This window comes from Dinoponera quadriceps, unplaced genomic scaffold (genome assembly GCF_001313825.1).
Source record: "Dinoponera quadriceps isolate SergipeBrazil2010 unplaced genomic scaffold, ASM131382v1 scaffold2872, whole genome shotgun sequence".
NCBI classification, from domain to species: domain Eukaryota; kingdom Metazoa; phylum Arthropoda; class Insecta; order Hymenoptera; family Formicidae; genus Dinoponera; species Dinoponera quadriceps.
The window spans coordinates 69,680-87,713 of NW_014556992.1; the positions used below are offsets into that span (position 1 = coordinate 69,680).

Consider the following 18,034-nt stretch of genomic DNA (forward strand, 5'->3'; position numbering starts at 1 on the left):
AATCACTTGTGTGCCTATGTCTTATGTATTATAATTCAAAGATCGCTACATACTTTATGTCACATATTCTACTTTTAATTTTCCATGGGACGTCATATGCAATCATGATCATTCAGTACAAAAGTATTATGCCAAACTTATTTTTCTTTATCCATTCTATTCTTATATAACATTCAAGATACTCAAGATTCTTTTGATATTTTGTACAAAATATATAATTTATTATAAATTTACATTTATTATAAATTGTAATGTAAGTCAAGCGGCACGGTTAACATTTCTTCAGATGTCAAAGCGTTCATTATCACTGAAATTGTAAATGCATTGGAAAAACGATGTACATAGTCAGATAATTAATGGTTGTAACATTTTACCTCGATGAGTTTCATGATGCATCTTATATCCAGTAGAAGAATCTGTGTTCTTAATAATTCTCAGAAAATTCATTTTCCTACTGAATACAAAATGCGTTGTAAGATTTATCATGAGATAAAAAAACATCGCATCTTTCAACGATTTGACTGTACGTAATGATCATTTACACTTACACCGTATATTCAGACTTGTGTATAAAACAGCATTTGTGAACTTGTTGAACGGTATGCAGAGAAATGTATGGATGCTTACGTTCGCTTACACTTACATGCATGCAAAAATGCATGCACGTGAGTTCTGCGAATGCGGCCTGTGGGACAAAACTCTCTTTGCATTTGTGACTGAAATCTAAACTCGCAGACGATATAAAATTTGTTTTCTTCGCTGGTAAGATTTTTCAGGATTGAATGCATTGGTCTTAATCGGACTGGTCGCAATCAAACGCTTGCATCGACATTACACACGAAAAATGCATTCTCCATTACGATTTTCATTCCCGCGATATTTTATCTGAAAATTTGATTAACGTGAAAATCCCAAGTGAGCCGTTGATAATGAACCATTGGTAATGCTGCTTAATGAGCGATTCAATTCGAGCAATAACCGTCGTAATAAACGCCACTGCAAATCGCGCGTTTGCAAACGTTTGTTCTCGCGAGTAATGAACATCACAAGTTCATAGAAGTATTTCGCTCGGTGGTTTCGCGACAGTCGTTCGCGATATTTACCCTGGTGGTGAAGTAGTTGAAGATCATGTTGACAACCTTGTCGTCTTCGTTCTCCTCCATTGGCTTGACGCACATCTTTCTCCTCGGCATCCGTCCCGAACGAACTTGAGGAGAAAATTTCGTCTCTGAGCGAGAAAACGCGCGTATGGCGCAACACTGTATTCACTTACCACCTTTTATATCGCGTAATGGGACAAAATGTTTGTCATGATCACGTTAGAATATATAGAAGTTAGCACGTTTAAAAGATCTCTATGTTCATTTCCTTCATCTTCATTGCGCCTTAAATCTCGATCTGTCATTTTTAACGGTCGATAATTTCAATATCCAAGAACTGTTAATTAATTTATACAACATAACGTATCACTTTATACATACATATGTATATAATTATGCGCTACACTATTGTTATTACGATTGCTTATTATTTGTCACACTTTCTCGTATCGTCGCGAGTTCCTCCACTTCCCGTTCTTGTCGTGTATGCGCTCAGTGAGAACTAACTCTTGTCTTCGCGGCAGTCCGGTCGACGACAGACGTAGAGCGTTATTGATAAGCTGACTGTGAGTAAGATGTGACAGCTCGTTAATCAGGCCATCCATGTGTAAACATTGTCAGGTTCGTTGCCACACGTCTCACTGAATTTATATGTGATCGATCGTCTGACCCAAGCGTTTGCTTAAACAGCGTCTCCATGATTAGATATCGATAATCTCGAATGTTGTTGCACGAGAAATGCAACTGAAATCAGATGACGAAGACTTCCTATCACTAATCATCGTTTCCAGGAAACGTCTCGTGTAAATTTCTCTCCTTTCCTCCAGATCCTTCCTGGCCGATCATCGACTAGTCGCCACGTCGTTTGCCAGCTCGTCGAGAAATCAGTTATCATCGTAGAAAAACGTCCGACCAGGACTCCTCGAATATCTTCTGCCTCTCCTCCAGGTTCTTTCTCGTCGTCGCCGCGAAACACCTACTCCCACAATCGTGAATCGCGAATCATCCCTCGTGCGCGTCCGTTGCCTCGCTTTCGCAACCGACCGGGTTTACACCGGAGCTTGTTACGACTCGCTCGCCTCGTCATTCCTCGTCGAATCACTTCGTCCTCGATTTTCCACAGAACTCGCCGAGCCCGACGCGAATTCCCACGACGAGAGGCGCCGGAACGGTAGAAAATTCTCGAGTTCTCGAGATTGCGTCTCCGTTGATCCGCGCGCGCTCCTCGTCCGAAAATCTCGTCGGAATTCCCTGCAATTCGAGCAACCCCGCAAATTTTTCCTAGCGAGAACTCCGTGAATACGAATGTTAACGTGACGTTCGCGGAATGCCAGTCCCGGATTTTCAAAAGAGACTCGGCAAACCGACGTAGCGATGCGAGTTTCGCACTACGTAATCTCCCGTCCGCGAGACGCTACCGAAGATTCCTTGTATTCACCGTATGCTCGGGTATCCCTGCGGCTGCGAAAAAGGAAGGTCGAGGTTCTCCCTGCCGGCCGTATCCGGGACACGCCCTTCGGACCAATCGCCAGGGCGATTTAAATCGGAGGGACCTTTAAACGAGACTCGAGAGCGCGCTTTTGGAGTCTTTGCTTCGTATTAACACTTCCTCGGGGACTCGCCTCGTGCTTTTCTACCGCTTTTTGCTCGCGGCGATCGAATTTCGCGATTCAGCCGCATGACCGGCCGGTTTGGCCGGCGCGAACATCGTCGAGGATAACGGCCGATCGCGGCATTCCGTCTCGATTTTGCCGTCCGCAAGACGACAGCCGCGGAATGCGCTCGAATCGGTCGTTAATCGAACATTAATTTCCGTCCTTCCGAATGCAACACGGAGAGCGGCCTTCTTTCTTTCTTTCTTCAAATATCGCACGTGCCGATTAAAGATCGCATCATTCGCGTCTTTACGTAGCTCGGTATCGATCTACGGACCGCGTGCCGTATGTCGATTCACTCTAATTCTGCATTCCTCAACTACGACACATCGCTTCTTCCTCACGTGCGGATTCCTCGCATGTAATGTTCGATACACGACGATTCAAGTATCGCCGACACCGTGCAAGCAAAGACAATCTTCTCGACACCGATCGGACGCGAACGGTCACTCGTTCCGACTCTTCGTAGGTGACAATGAGTGTTTCAACGAACAATGTGAACGCTGCCTCACTATGAAAAAACAACATATGAAGTATATTTCAATCATGCGTTGAAAATTCCGCCAAGACAACACGTTTGCTCTTCGATCAGTGGGTTAATAAACATTCACGACGTTGCACTCGCAGGCTGACGTTTGCTGTTCCGTTAATCAATTAACGCAAACATTGTCAATCGTGGTGATTACGATAACACTTGCGAAGTCCCTGCACATCGATGAGACACTGTTTCGCGTTTCTTCGCGCGATACTACCACCTCCTCCGGGGACGAAGGACGGTTAGCGTTCTGCGGGCCCGGCTGCAGTGAGGAGGCCGCGATTTCGCGGCAAAATCTCGTCGACGACTGGCGCAGATGTTGGCTCATCCGGGTAGCCGAAGTCAAGGGATCCTTGGGGCGCACCTTTGTCCCCCGACCGAAAACCCTGCCCCTGCATTCAGGTGAGGCAAAACGGGTCACCCCTGCTTCCCCCTGAGTTCCCTCGTCTACGGACAGGCTTCTCGTACCCGACACCGGTAAGGACAAAAACGTCTTCGAGGAGGGGTTCTCAAATCGGAGGCTGCCGCGTCGTTGGTGCGCGCGTCCACTGATTGCATCTGCAACCGGTCCCACTCTCGCGGAACGTGCCGCACGTACGGAATGAGCGGCCGATCGAGACGTCCCGAACGTTTTCCTTTGTTGCGCGTAACGCGCGTAAGTTCGCCCGTCATTACGTTACGCTCCGCCGGTCTCCGATACCGAGTACCTACGTCGACGATCGAGCCTCCGGGGAATACGTTCTATCCCCGACGCTTTTAGAAAATCAGTTTTATACTTGCCAAAGTGTTATAAAACCTGAACTATTATAAATGTTAACGCGTGCCTAATTAGTAGTATTAAATTCCACTCAATATTGAGTAAAATATACCACAAAATTCTGCAATGTTGGACCATACCAGAATTATAACGTACTGAAATTATGACGTATATTGGTAATCTTTAGCGATATATCTCTCATTATGCACATCACTGAAGATTACAACTCGCATAATCATTCCAGTGATAATTCCGGGTAGATCCGGCATGAAAAAATTGTGTGGTAATTTTTACTACAATATTTTCTCCGTGCATTTTTGCTCCCTTGATTCGCTAATTTCAAGAAGAAATACAAATTAAATCAAAGAGGGGAACAAGTTCCGAATACCGGAGTGAAGGATCGGACCAGCGAGGGAATTTCTCTCATCGACACTGCGGCACAGTTTTTTCGTTTCGCCGAGACGTCCGAACGCGATCGGATTATCGCGCGCGAGAGAGTGCCGGTGAATAATTCGTCTCGCAAGCGTCGGCCTCCGCGACGTCCGTACCTTAGCCGGAAACAGCAGAGCGTAGTTGTCACGGCTCGCCCCGAAACCAGTCCGTTCCTCCTTTTGTTCCTTCAAAACCCTTCGCCAACGAGCTACGGACCCCTTTCGATCGTCGACATCGAACGCGCTGGATGCGTAAACCGCCGTCACGCGGAGCGTCGTAAAAACAGCGTGTTCTCAAAAAAATATCCCCTCATCTTTCTCCCGTCCTCGCTGTCTTGTTCTCATCGCGCGGGCTCGAGAGCGCGCGAACATCCTTTAAGGCGTTTCAGAATCAACCGCGAATAAACCCGACGTGTTTATGCGTTCGGCCAACAATAAGATGCGCGATGTATCGCGGCTCAGAGGCGGGGAAAATTTCACGTTACGAGCGAAGCCGCGCGTCTGTTATCGCGTCTAAATAACAGATAGACGTTCTCTCTTTCTCTCTTACGGTTCTCTCATTGTTACGGCAATTAGCGAGACAGGACGGTCATCGGTTTGCCGCGCGAGAGCTACTCCGTGATCTTTTATTCACCATTTCCAGCAAGCGTTTCCGTTGCACGCGTGAAACCTATTGCTATTTTCTCGCTGAGAGACGAGGACACGGTGCGAAGTACGTTGCGTTTTCCTCGCTGGAAAATTCGCTGGGAAGACGCTCTCGCTCGAGGATCAAGAGTGCCACGTTGAGAACACCTGCTCGTGCACGAAACCCCGATCGATATTTCCCCGGTGTTGCGGTCGCGTTGCCTTCGCACCTGAGTTAACGTGCCAATGGGCTACCGGTGACGCGAGGGAAACTAGATAAATAATCGACGTTCGCGAGGGGAATTCTACCGGCGCGATATCCTGTGCATTTCCGACGGATCATGCGCGTCCCGCCGTGCGGAAAAAACACGCGCGCGTTTCTCCGAGGATACAGCCGCGAGGAACCGTCGGATCGTGGCCAAGGGGGAGGGAAACGACGCTCCCGAAATACGAAAATAACGCGTAATTTGCCTGAGGAGGAAAAAGGGATACCCCGAGTGAGTTAACGACCAAGCGAGGCGCCGCCGGAAGATCCGTGAGCTACGTGATCGGAAGAATGAAATGCCGCTTCCGTGACCGGCGAGCAAAGCGTGAATGGCCGGAGAGAGCGAGCAGGGTGCCGCGCGGAAAAAAGGCCGGAAGCAGCGGCGGGTACGAGTGGCGGCGCGAAATCACGAATCTCAAGAAGCGGTGCGTCGTTCCGTTATCGGGAGGTCGGGAGGTCGGTATCTCGGCATCTCCTCCAAGGGCAGCATCTCGGCAGCCGATAACGCGCATCCGACACAGCTACGGTATAAATCGCGCCGCGAGAAACGTCGAAACGCCGATAAATCCCCGCGAGCGAGCGATCGCTTCGTCCCCGCTAAACGAGATCTAATCTGCGAGGCTGATGCACTCTCCGGCGGAGAGGAGCTCGTGACACGCGACTCGTCGATCTTCCTCTCGCGGATCACGCGAGAGACGCGGGCCGCGATTAACCGTAAACGCGCGCGAAGAAGCGCGGCGTGAGAGGGTGGCTGTTTAATCCCGTATTCTCTCTCTTTCTCTCCGCGAGATCTCGCGTGGAGGATTCTCGTAACGAGGAAAAGTCTCTATCATTATGTCGATTGTCAGACCGATAATCGACGGTGAGAGGCGGGCAGGTAGGTATCCCGTGACCTGCAAATGGCGGCCCCCGCCGTCGTCCTGGCCGCGTTCGATGAAATTAAATTAACGTGAAATTGTCAGAGACGCGAAAGCGTCCCGCCGGCAACGTTAAATATAGCCGGGATCGGTTGACGCCAGGCGCCATGGAATATGAGATCGCTGAACCCGTCGTCATCATCGTCGTCGTCGACTTCGTCGTCTCAGGACGGTTTATGCACGAGGTGCGGTGTAACGAACTAATTACACGTATCGTATGTGCACATGAATCCATGGTCGCGCGCGCGCGCAGGTATTTCGGCCCGCCCGCCGGAATCTCGTGAATATTCAACGCGCCGGGCATTAAGTTGGCCGACGAGCCGAGCGGCAAGCTGCGTCGTTCTCGACTATCCCCAGGAAGTCCTTCGTCCCGGAAAATCGATTCTCATTCATGAGCCGTCAATGCGTGATATATGTATACACCTCGGGTTACGACGAGACGGGGGTACGCGCTTAAGTCGCATACGAGAAACGGAACGAGAGTGCATGAGCGGATTAGCGTTTCTTTTTTTCCTTTTTCACGATTTCACGAGGAAAGCAACGCAGCATCCGATACCAGCAAATGCGCCGAGATCTCGAGGCTATTTTATTGTATCGGCAGGTAGAATCGATCACGCCTCGATCGCCGTTAAAACCTCTACTTGCAGCTTCACTTGTTACTTCAAATCGCTTGGAAATCTTCCCCCTCGAATATCCCCGTGACGTCAGCACATTTGAGATATCTTCTATTACTTTGTAATGGATTCGTCTTCAATTTGAATTTGGCGGATAAACGCGAAGAAGATAGATTTTGTCTAATTTTTAATTTTACAACCAAATCATTTGTTGGTTATATATATATATATATATATATATATATATATAATCACAACATAAGATATTATATAATTATCTTCTTTATATATTTAATTTTTTTAATCATAACATTGACTGCCTATATATATTATAATCGTTAAAGCTAAATATTCCGTCAAGACCTTTAAGACATTGCCCACCTTTTCACATTAAAGATCATTGAACATCACCGAGCTCTGTAGTTTAAATTCCCATTTAGATAGGTTATGTTTTCTTGCTACTGCTAACTTGTCCTTCGATTCTATAGATTTTTTTTCATCATAATTTGACAACATTCAAACATACTGCATGCAATTTCATGAGAGCTTTTAGCTTTTTAATTATAATATCATTACTTATATGTTAATATATTTTTGTAACTCTTTCTCTCACTGTCTGTTTACCTACGATATTTTTATTTAGTTATGCATAAAGGCAACTTTCGTTAATAAAGAATATTATTATAAAGATAAATATTTCATGGGACCAACAATGTATCAACTATTCCGGAAGGATTAAAATTCCGAGGATATGTGAGATTCTAGTACCTGACACACCCTGTGTACGGTATAATCAAATAGCTGCGGTGAAATAGACGCTGTGGTAGATTTTCCACTGAATAATAGACAGCGAAGGGTAGTTCATGCAATAATACTAACGAAGTGTCACAACGTATGTCACACACGACGAAAATAGAGCCGGGAATTATCGAGGTGGCGCAGCAGCGAGATATCCGATTACGCGTTAACGAATTAGCGCGCGGATAGTCAAATTTACTTACGACGATCCTGTTCGGGGTGACATCCAGGGGCCGCGCGCCGAGCACAGGGGTGGCGGGTGCGCTACCCCTTCGGCAAGCCTTCTCGTACGATGTGTCTGAAACAGAACCGAAATAACCCACGTGAGTGCGCGCTTACACGGGAGCAATAGTAATTGGCGTGTCGTGTTTCGAGCACGCCCGGTAATTCGGCCGCGCACGGCCAAGTAAGCCGAGAACCACGTTGCAGCGATGATTACATAGTCCGCGTTTCAGTAGTTCCCACCGAGTCTGTCATTGAGCGAGTAACGCGATACGCTCTTTCCACTGGCAGTACGTTTCGTCGCACGATTACAGTTAATTTCCTACGGGCGAATGCGACGTTCTTAAGTCGTGAAAAAGCACACATCTGAGATAAAAATATCCGCACATCGCGGAGCACTTCCTGCCTACACCGGGCATAAATTAGGCAAAAACGGCAAAATTCTTCCTGAAATAGTTTTATGAAAAGGAGAAGAGAACTCATCCGCCGCCCCGGAGCAATTTTACGCGGAAGAGAAAAAATCTCCCTCTGAGGTAATCTTACGTAGAGGAGAAAAATTTATACCGACGTAATTTTGTACGTAAAGAGAAGGGGAAAAAGTTCTTCCTGAAATATAATTTCACGTAAAAGAGACAAATTTCTCGCCCGGAATTTTTCGTAAGAATTAACGTTTAAAGTCCAATATTAGAGTAAACGCGTTCGGAGATTTTCTAGAACTTTTGACAAATCGTGAGGAGGAGGACCAATCACGTCGCGTTTGTCGTTGAAGATCTCGCGCACATCATCGTTACAGATTTCCCCAAAGTCTCATCCCGTTAAGTATCTTCGTTCCTACGCAAACGTGCTTAGGAACATTCGAGAGTTCAAACCAGTTAACGACGACAGTTCTCAGGCACGAAGAGAGCACGAGTTATATTTTACTCCACTCCGGCCAAGTGTACCGAGAGTTAAATGGTCGCGCCACACTCGACGTCCGCTCGTTGTTCGTTACTCCTTTGCACCGGCGAGAGGCGGTCCGTTTCCGGCAACGGAAATCGGCCGAGGGAGAAGAAACCAAAAGCAGCCCCGTAATTAACGCCCTTACAAGAACCCACGTTGCCTCCTAAAGGCTCTCCGTCGGCTTCTCTGTTTACGGTCAGCGGTTTAAATGGTTGCCTCACACAAGAGTCTCAGATTACGCGCATTCTCGGGGAAGGGTCCCTCTAGACGTATACAAGGTGTTCCCAAATTTACCGTCTGAATTCTAATAGCAGAACTTTTTGCCAATTTCTCCTCTTCTCCGTCAACTTCGTGAAAATATTTCCACCATTTATTCAAAAAATATCACCATGCACGCCATCGGAAAATTGTATCTCGCCCAGAAAAATATTCTCTCTCCAAATTTATTGCAGCTTTATATAAATATAAGGTTGTTTAATGTTTAATGTTTAAAAAAACTTTTTCTTATATTTCCCCTTAGAAAAAATATAGATAAATAAGATAAGAGAATCGTTATGTAGAAATGACACGAGCAAGTTTTAGACACCCGGTAATTCAACGGCAATCTCGGGACTTTTCGCTTTCATTCGTCGTCGAGGTGAAGCTCGTTTTTTGGCGATAAACGAACGGTGATTGAATATGTCGCGACCGGTCGTGATGTATCGCGCGTTTGTCACGGCGTTACGACCACGATATAACTTTGCGAGCACGCGGTTTCACCCATCGGTGGTTACGCATTGAGTTCGTGGCGAACCGCCGTCGTGAGTTCAGCTGTAAAACCTTAATGCGTACGTCCCGCCCTTTTTATGACGCGCCGTGCGCGGAAAATAAAGATGTTCGGCGGAGTAAACACTCGGCTGAATTGGAGCAATTCCGGACCGGGCGTAAAGAAGACGTGAAAGACGACGCCGTGTGAGCGTTATGAAGCGCGCTATACGTGGAAATTACCCAAGGACGAGCGGTGGACGAGGGTGCTCATACCGTGCACATCCTCGAGACAAGTTATCCTCGCGGATAAATTAGCATCTCGTTGCGTGTAGAGCTGCATACAGAAAAGATTAACAGTACCGACGAGTGAAATCCGATCTGTTTCTAATCACAGCCAACTACGCGATCATCTCCAAGGATAAAATTAATACATCAGAATCTCCGAAGACCTCACAAGAAGAGACTTTCTGTTAATTTGTTGCATGTAGTACACATATTTTCACACGTAATTGTAACACTATATTTTGATATTTCAATTGAACTACATTTATATATCACATTATTTCCTGTTACTTAAATGAAACTTGAGTAAGACTTTCCCCTGGGACTCTGTAAAATCAAGTAGGACAGGTTAATGTTACTTTCGTTAATAATGAGGGCAAATCGCGTCTTTGATCTGATGACCGCGAGTTATCGACGAGAGACGGTCACGCGAGACGATCCTCGAATCGGCTTTTTACGAGCTTCATAAAAAGCCCCGGGTGCTCGCAGCCGGCGTGCTACCTGCTAATTAATTCCCAGTTTACGGCGCGTCAGCACGAAGAAACGCCGCGGAAACTCGCGATTGCGAGCCATGGTCGCTCCGAAGAGTTTCGGTGGCCCCCAGCGAATCCGCAGGGTTCAGTCGTGCCCGTCTCTAACGATCGGTCGTAAAAGGCTACAATAAAGTGGCGGATCGTCGAAATAACGGGCGCGAAATGCTGTAAGAATACCCCATTCCGGAACGCTTACGACCTTAGAACGGGCATCGGTAGTTTCCGAGAGATCTCGAATTATAAATACGACAAGAACGATCTGTAAATCGGAACTGCATTCCCGAATGCATATCTCGAGATTGCCGTTGAATTGCCAGGTGTCTGATAGCGAATTCGATCACCTGAAATTTATATTACACCGGAATGATGCATGATGAAGACTAAACATAAAACAGTTATTTAAATAAAAAAGCATATTGAACGATTAAACGGATCTAATAACGATCTGATGGTTAAACGGATCTAATAACGATATTATTACGTTATTTTAGTAGAATATACGTTAATTACTTCATGGTCAAAGTGGTCATGTTACACCATTATATTTGGATACCTTATGTGTAACAGCCTTTAGTACGTACTACTCCGATGCAATGCATATGATCGAATTTACCGTAAGACTGATCGTGCTATTTCCGCGTGGTAATTGTGCTTATCTTATTCATCTATATTTTCCTAAAGAAAGGATGCATTTGACAAAAAGGAATGCGTATCTTCGCTTATATTTACATAAAGCAACGGTAAATTTGGAGCGAGTAGTGTACACGAATTGTCCAAAGACGGGCTGTGATATCGTTGAAATCGTGCTACGATTAAGAGCGTGTCGCGGCTATGAAATTATTCCGCTCCGTCGACGACTGGCTAATTAGGGCTGCTAAATATGAAGTGCCCCCCTCTCTTTTGCGACTGTACCCCTCCACCCCCGTGGCCTTGCAGCTGCACCGGTCGCATCGGTCTGGCGCAGTCGGGAGAAACGCATCCTTTGTGCGCGCTCGAGTGGCCCGAGGAGGTGACACACAAAGAGAACTCGAATCGAAATCGAAACGCGTCGGAACGAAATCGAGCGTTATTAGAGAAGAGAGGAAAATAAAACGACACACACATAGACACGCAGGGAGAGAGAGAGAGAAAGAAGGGGACTCTCGCCTGCTCCACCCTCCTGCGCCTCGTCAACCCTTTCGCCGTGATTCGAACGCTAACAATTGCCGCGACGTAAGTCGGCGGTTATTAATGATCGTGAAACGAGGCTGCGCGCTCTCGCGCTCCGAGTGAAAGCGAGTCCGCCGCGCGATCTCGATCGCCCCGGAGACACACCCTGACGTGAAGGAGATCCGATCCCGGGACGCCTTTTCGAGCATTGTGCCTCGCCGTGCAGTTGGACTCATTACCGGGACCATGTCGAATGGTCCACGACGCTGTGATTATTTTTCGTTGGGGGTCGTTCGATCGCCGGGGCGTGTGTGTCGCCGCCTTCACAATGGTAACTCTCTCTGTAATATTACTCACGTCCGAGAGAAAGACTCCCCCTCGTCCGGTTGATCCACGGGTCGATTCGGGGTCGAAGGTGCGCACCTTCGCGCTGATTAACGGCGGTAAAGGCTTAATCACTGCGACCGGGACGCCCACATCGACGGACCGACGCCGGTCAGACGAGTTGATAAAGCCACCGTTGCAGTTATCAACGCGTGAACGATACCTAAGCGTCTTCTCGTTAGTTTACGCACGAGGCGTGACTAATTGCGTGTCTAACAAATTAGACGCGCAGCCAGTGGGGGCCGATGAAACGACGTGAAAAATGCACACGTCGGGATCCGCACTTTTATCCGCGGCATCTTGGTCGTTCCAATTTTAGTTGAGATTCGGAGCAATTAAAATGGAAATCAACGAGGCGGTCAGACAAATCTAAATTCTTCTCTCTTTGTTCTTAATGTTCATACTTAAAAACTTGGCCGACACTGATTCTTTTCCGAATTCACGTTTTATCGGATGCACAGAATTATATAAATGCTTTAATACAGTGAAAGTACATGTAGAAGTGAACTGATATTACTCAATAAATGACGAAAATGATTAAACATTTCAAAATTGACATCTCTAACTGTCAGTAAATATTTGATACAGAAACATCCTGCAACTTGTTCGTAATGTGTCAATGCTTCGACAGGGGAAATTTTAAAGAACATCTTTGTACTCTGTCAATAAAATTTCGAGGTCTAAGAAGATACGAAGAGGTTGCGGAAAAATTTCTATTATTACATTATAACACACTTTGTATATTATGCGTTGCATCGCGATATAAAAAAAAAAAAGTGAAGAAAGAAAAGTGTAAAACATCAGTGCCTCTCGATTCAAAGCGACCCAATTAAAAAGAGGAGAGAAAAAAAGGAGAACTTGTTTAGATTACTCTGACAACGAGATCCGTTTCCTTCTTTTGCAGCGTTAATTAGAATTGCGGCGAGGTTGCGTCGTCGTCGTCGTCCGCATTATCGCAACTCTGAAATTCTCGCAAGCACGAGAATATCGCGGAGGAACTTCGCGGGCGAACAGTACCGGGATCGCTCTCGGCGGTCGACAATGCGCGATTACGAGGCCCGCAAGGTCGAGCTCTTGAATACCGCAACGTGACGCAATCGTGAGTTACGAGCCACTATCGCTGATTGCTTTTTTTTCGGTCGGGGGAACTTTATCGAATCGACTGTCGGCAATCACACGACTCGCTTCGACGTGGTGCCCCGACAACGAGGAGGCGTTACGAACCGACATCCATCGTCGTGGTGCGGATCTATCGAGTGAACGTCATGCACAGATAAGAGACGTAATTCAACTCGAGGGTGACGAGCTTGTCGCTCGGATTTCCCTGACGATATGTCCTCGATGTTCTCGGAAGCATCCCGAGTCAATCCGGTCGGGGATTTTCGCGCCGGTTCTTAGGATCCGTGAATGTTCCGAAGAGAGACGCGTTAATTGCGTCAGTAAACTGATTCCTTAACGATCCACGAACGAGATTCACGGTCGGAGCATCTTCAGATCCTGGAAAGGTTCACTAGCATGATATGGAAAGCATCTCTAGGATCGAAGAACGAAATTCACACTCGAGAAATGCTCGAGTTCGAGAAATTCCTCGTCGTTGAGCGATGCGTACGGATACAGGAAGATTTAATTAAGAAAACGAGAGGAATGTATTTTACTGCGATTTCAATTCTAAGAACGGTATAAACGAAATCACCGAAGCATCTGACATCGACCTTTCTTCTTCCAAGACACGGATATCTGACTCAATTAAAAGAACAGGAGGAACACACTGTACCAATTGCTCAATGCTTCCTACAAATGGTACAAACTAATACATCGAAAAACGAAACATCCGTCCTTCTTCTTCCAAGATACAGATATCTGATTCAATTAAGAACACATATCTTACAACATATCTTACCCTCAATTCGAATTCTAAAAATGGTATAAGAACAAAAATACACCGGAGAAGCAAAAGTTGGCCCTTCTTCCTCCAAGATACGATCTTGTCATCACGAGAGCGTCCGATTCGTCGTCTCTCACTCTTCCGTCGAACGTCGTCATCGTCGCGTCGAATATTTATGCGAAAGCTCGGAAGATTAATCCAGCAGTCGTCGCGGCGCGACGTGCCGGAGAGGACGCGCGTTGCGTTCGCGTCGATGCGGATGCGATCGCGATGTGCCGCACTGTTTACGGCAGCATTGTCGGCTGATAAAGCGGGCCTCGTAAACGCTCGTGCGTGCGTGCATGCATGCGTGTGCGTATCGCGGCTCTACACCGACGTTGGCCGTTCACCAGCCATTGCGTGTAACGCCCATAGATAAGATCGCGATGCCAAGCTCGCTGGTCGGCCGTGTGAAGAAGCAGCCGCGAATTTACGAGCCCGCGCGCGACTGCCTGCCTGCCTGCCTAGCTGCGATTCGTTCGACGCGGTCACTACTGTCCTAAAGCTAGCCCGGAGGATCACCTCGGGAGGTTTTTCCAGGGGAAACGCGAGGAAACGACATCGGCTCGCGCGACTCGATGACACGCCGCGACCGATAAAGTTCGAGAATTAGTTAGCGATGCACTCACTGCGCGGGCTAATTGGAGGAGAACGCTGAACGAGCAGTTCCATCGGATAGTTTTATAGTCCGAACTGAATAAACAAGAGTAAAGCTGAGATGTAAACGCTCGCTTGAGATCAACACTGTGTCTACCGGTACCGCAAGTAGAAAGTCTGTCGTTATACAGAAAACATTATATAGAAAATTTCATATTGAATGTCCCAAATGGTTTATTCAAATTTATTTTATAACACAAGATAAATGTGTTGGAAAGTAACACAAATATCAAAAATTAACACGAAATTAATCGATGAAGTATAAAATATGTTATTTTAATAGTTACATATGTTGAATATCGACACAATACAAAATGTTGAGAAAACAAACACAATAATGTTAAATTAGCACACGGGTATGTCAAGAATTCAACATAAAAATTTTAACAAGGACCGATTTTAACACAAATATGGTTTTTACTGTGTGAGCTCCTGAGTGATAGTGTCAAGGTAAACGCAGTCATTCCTCGTTGTCCGAATTTTCGCTTCGATGAACGCAGTTCATTAGATTTTGTTATAATAAATTTTATTTCAGAGCACGCCTGGAACCCTCGAGAAATTTGAAAATTATGGCCCTCTTAAATAACTGCCTACAAAACGTCTGTGAAATTGGCCCCACTTTTTCAAAATAAAAAAAAAAATGAGTAGAGTTTTGCTTGTCCCCCAAAGAGCTCTAGAATTCTCTATTGATATTAACAAGAGTTCCGTCGATTAAAGCGGTGAAAACACGAAGAATTCTATCGATTATTCTTATGAAGCTTTGAGTTGCGATTGAAAATAGAAAAGTTACAGCGGTCTAAAATTCCAAAATTTTCAGTCCCTGAGTGAAAATTTTTTGGAAAATTTTGACGTTCCGTTGAGAATTCTGATAGCCTCTCGAAGAGTTCTATCCGATTATCTTTAAGACTTTTTACGCCAAAATTGAAAATAAAGATGTTACAGCATTTCGAAGTTACACAATCGTGAAGTTGGCCCCCCATACTTTCATTTCGTGTTTTCACCACTTTAATCGACGGAACTTTTTTTAATATCGAAAGAGAACTCTAGAACTCTTTGAGGGGCAACCAGAACTCTACTCATTTTTTTTTTTTTTTAAAAAGTGGGGCCAACTTCACAAACGTGCCTATAAAATGTCCAAGATAATTAGTGTACCCTGTTCTTTTCACACTGAAATAATGATGAGTTGACAGATCGGCCCGAAGGAAACAGAAAAAGTTGAAATTCCTTTCGTAGGAGATCAGATAAAAAAAACTCGACAATCTGAATCCTCCAGATGGTATTAGTTCAGGAACAACGAGAAACATCTATGCTTAAAGAGATACTAGAAATATTTGCTAGTCGACGTAATGATATGAATATCTGAAGTAACGATCTTGTAATTGGCTCAATAGTATAATATCGGTCGTTTACCTTGCTCGCATCGTTAAAAAATGTGCGGGATAATTTAATAACTGCGGTAAAAATAACTCGAGTACACCACGCCCTGTTCGAGATACGAGTGGAAGAATCCCGACATTCTCCAGCGAGACATCGCGGACCGCTTCCACGTTCCGCTCGACGCTTGGCGGTCGGCCAAGAATTTACTTCTCGATAGACGAGGAAAGCTACTCGGGGGACAACGCACCATCCAGGAACGTCCCGGCGACGTGCCTCTACTATTCCGCTCGCTCTCGCGGAATTTCCGTCGAGGAAAAGTCAACTCTGAGAGACTCGACCAGGAAATCTATCCTTCTACTAATTAAGCTCGCGAATTGTGACACACATAGAGCTGATTATAAGATATATTCATCTTGTTATCGTTATGATAAATAAAAGACTAAAATCATCTTTATATTATCTCATGTCGACTCTATTAGATTACATGCGAATATCTCGCCTTACTTGCTTTACTTATTATTGATGCTAAATCAAAGTGATTGTTGCCTGATAACAGACATTTTACTAACTGTATGCTTATTTTATAATTTGACATTGGTGAGTATTTAGTTTTACACACTCTTATGTTTTGGCATCAGTACGAATATGTCATATATTATTTGCAGTCAATAAGCGTTATGGCAACAAAGTTTTGTTTTTAAACATTATCAATTGCGATGAGAAGGAAAATGAATGAGGAATGTTGGTTTTTCTTACATATGTACACAGAAAAAATATCGTTCCACTGCTAAGAAAAATGATTATTCAGTTTATTTTCCTTCTTTTAAGTAATGATTATCTTCAATAAAAAATATTTTTTTCTTAATAATTGCCTCAAAATATATTTATCACAAATTTTAAACAAGTTAATTATTATTAATCAAAAGAAAAATTTGTTTTCTTTTCGAGAATATTAAAGAATAATTTTTATCGAAGGAAAGTTAAACTCGGTTAATCAAGCAAATCGAAATTTATTCTAATTTAATATTCTTGATTGAAATACTAAACTTATATATGCTAAGATTCAGAATATATTTTGAATAAATTTCATCCTTATGATAAATTTCTGATTTATCTGCGGATATATAAACTTATGAAATATTTGGAACAAATAACAAGTAACATTTATTTGGATGCAGTATGCATTCTTTCTTCCATATAAATATTCTTATTAAATTGTTATCCTGTTCCAACACCAGTGTCTGGCTCTTGTGCCTGTCTTTTTCTCCTAAAATAATAAGAGGAGAAAAAAATGCATTCTGTCACGGAAAATCCTGTTTCCCGAATTGCCGCGATCTTCGCGATCTGCAGACGGAGGGAGCGCGAATTGAAAATAAATCCATAGAGTTTCCGTTCGTTACCCACGGGGACAAGAGGTGCGTCTCTCCCCTCTGTCGATTCCGACGGCTGTACCAGTCGTCGACCGCGATAAGACACCGACATGTCGATCGTCGGCGTAAACATTTGCCGGCTCGTCAGCACGTGCGTAGCACGTTTTCATTCTCGCTCACACGAGCGGAACTTTCACACGAGATACGCTTGCTCGCTGGTTCATCAGGTCGCGCGGTGCTACGAGAGCCAGACGACACATCCAGAGCACCAGACATCGTGTGCATTGCCGCAGGGTAAAAGCGAGACGAAGAGACGGTCCACGATGATGATTGAATGCGAGAAGGGAGAAGGACGGACAGGATAGGGAGAGACGGAGAGAGGAAAAAAAGGTATGACGTACCAACGGGGGAAAAAAAAGAAAGAAGAAAAAAGAACGAGAGACGGGCGATATGGTGTGGGGCGCTGGTCGTTTCGAAGCAGGATACGCGTATCTTGTCGTGCGTAAAGGGCCCGAGGGCATAGCGGGTCCCCGTGGTCGTCGGAGGCTGAATGACCACGGGGCCCCGTGACGGTACGACACAGTGCCGTATACAGCGAGATCGGGGCCATCTCGGAATAAATCGGGGCGGAGATTCTGCGGCGATTGGAAGGACGCGATCCCCCGGATATATTTCATTTATCATACATTTATCTCGCGCGTGAAATTCATTCTCAAGCGTCGGCTAAGCGGGGGGGGGGGGGGGGAAGAAAGGG

At 45.4% G+C, this 18,034-nt stretch overlaps 1 protein-coding gene across 7 annotated transcripts in view; it reads right to left on the reverse strand.

Annotated features, from left to right (window-relative positions):
* LOC106748525 (probable Ras GTPase-activating protein) overlaps nt 1-18,034 on the reverse strand; it is a 339,617-nt gene that overhangs the window by 16,912 nt on the left and 304,671 nt on the right. For all 7 annotated transcript variants that reach the window (XM_014627168.1, XM_014627167.1, XM_014627165.1 and 4 more), the window contains one exon: nt 7,900-7,994. In XM_014627168.1, coding sequence (XP_014482654.1) covers nt 7,900-7,994 — 95 coding nt within the window. The remainder of the gene's footprint in view (nt 1-7,899; nt 7,995-18,034) is intronic.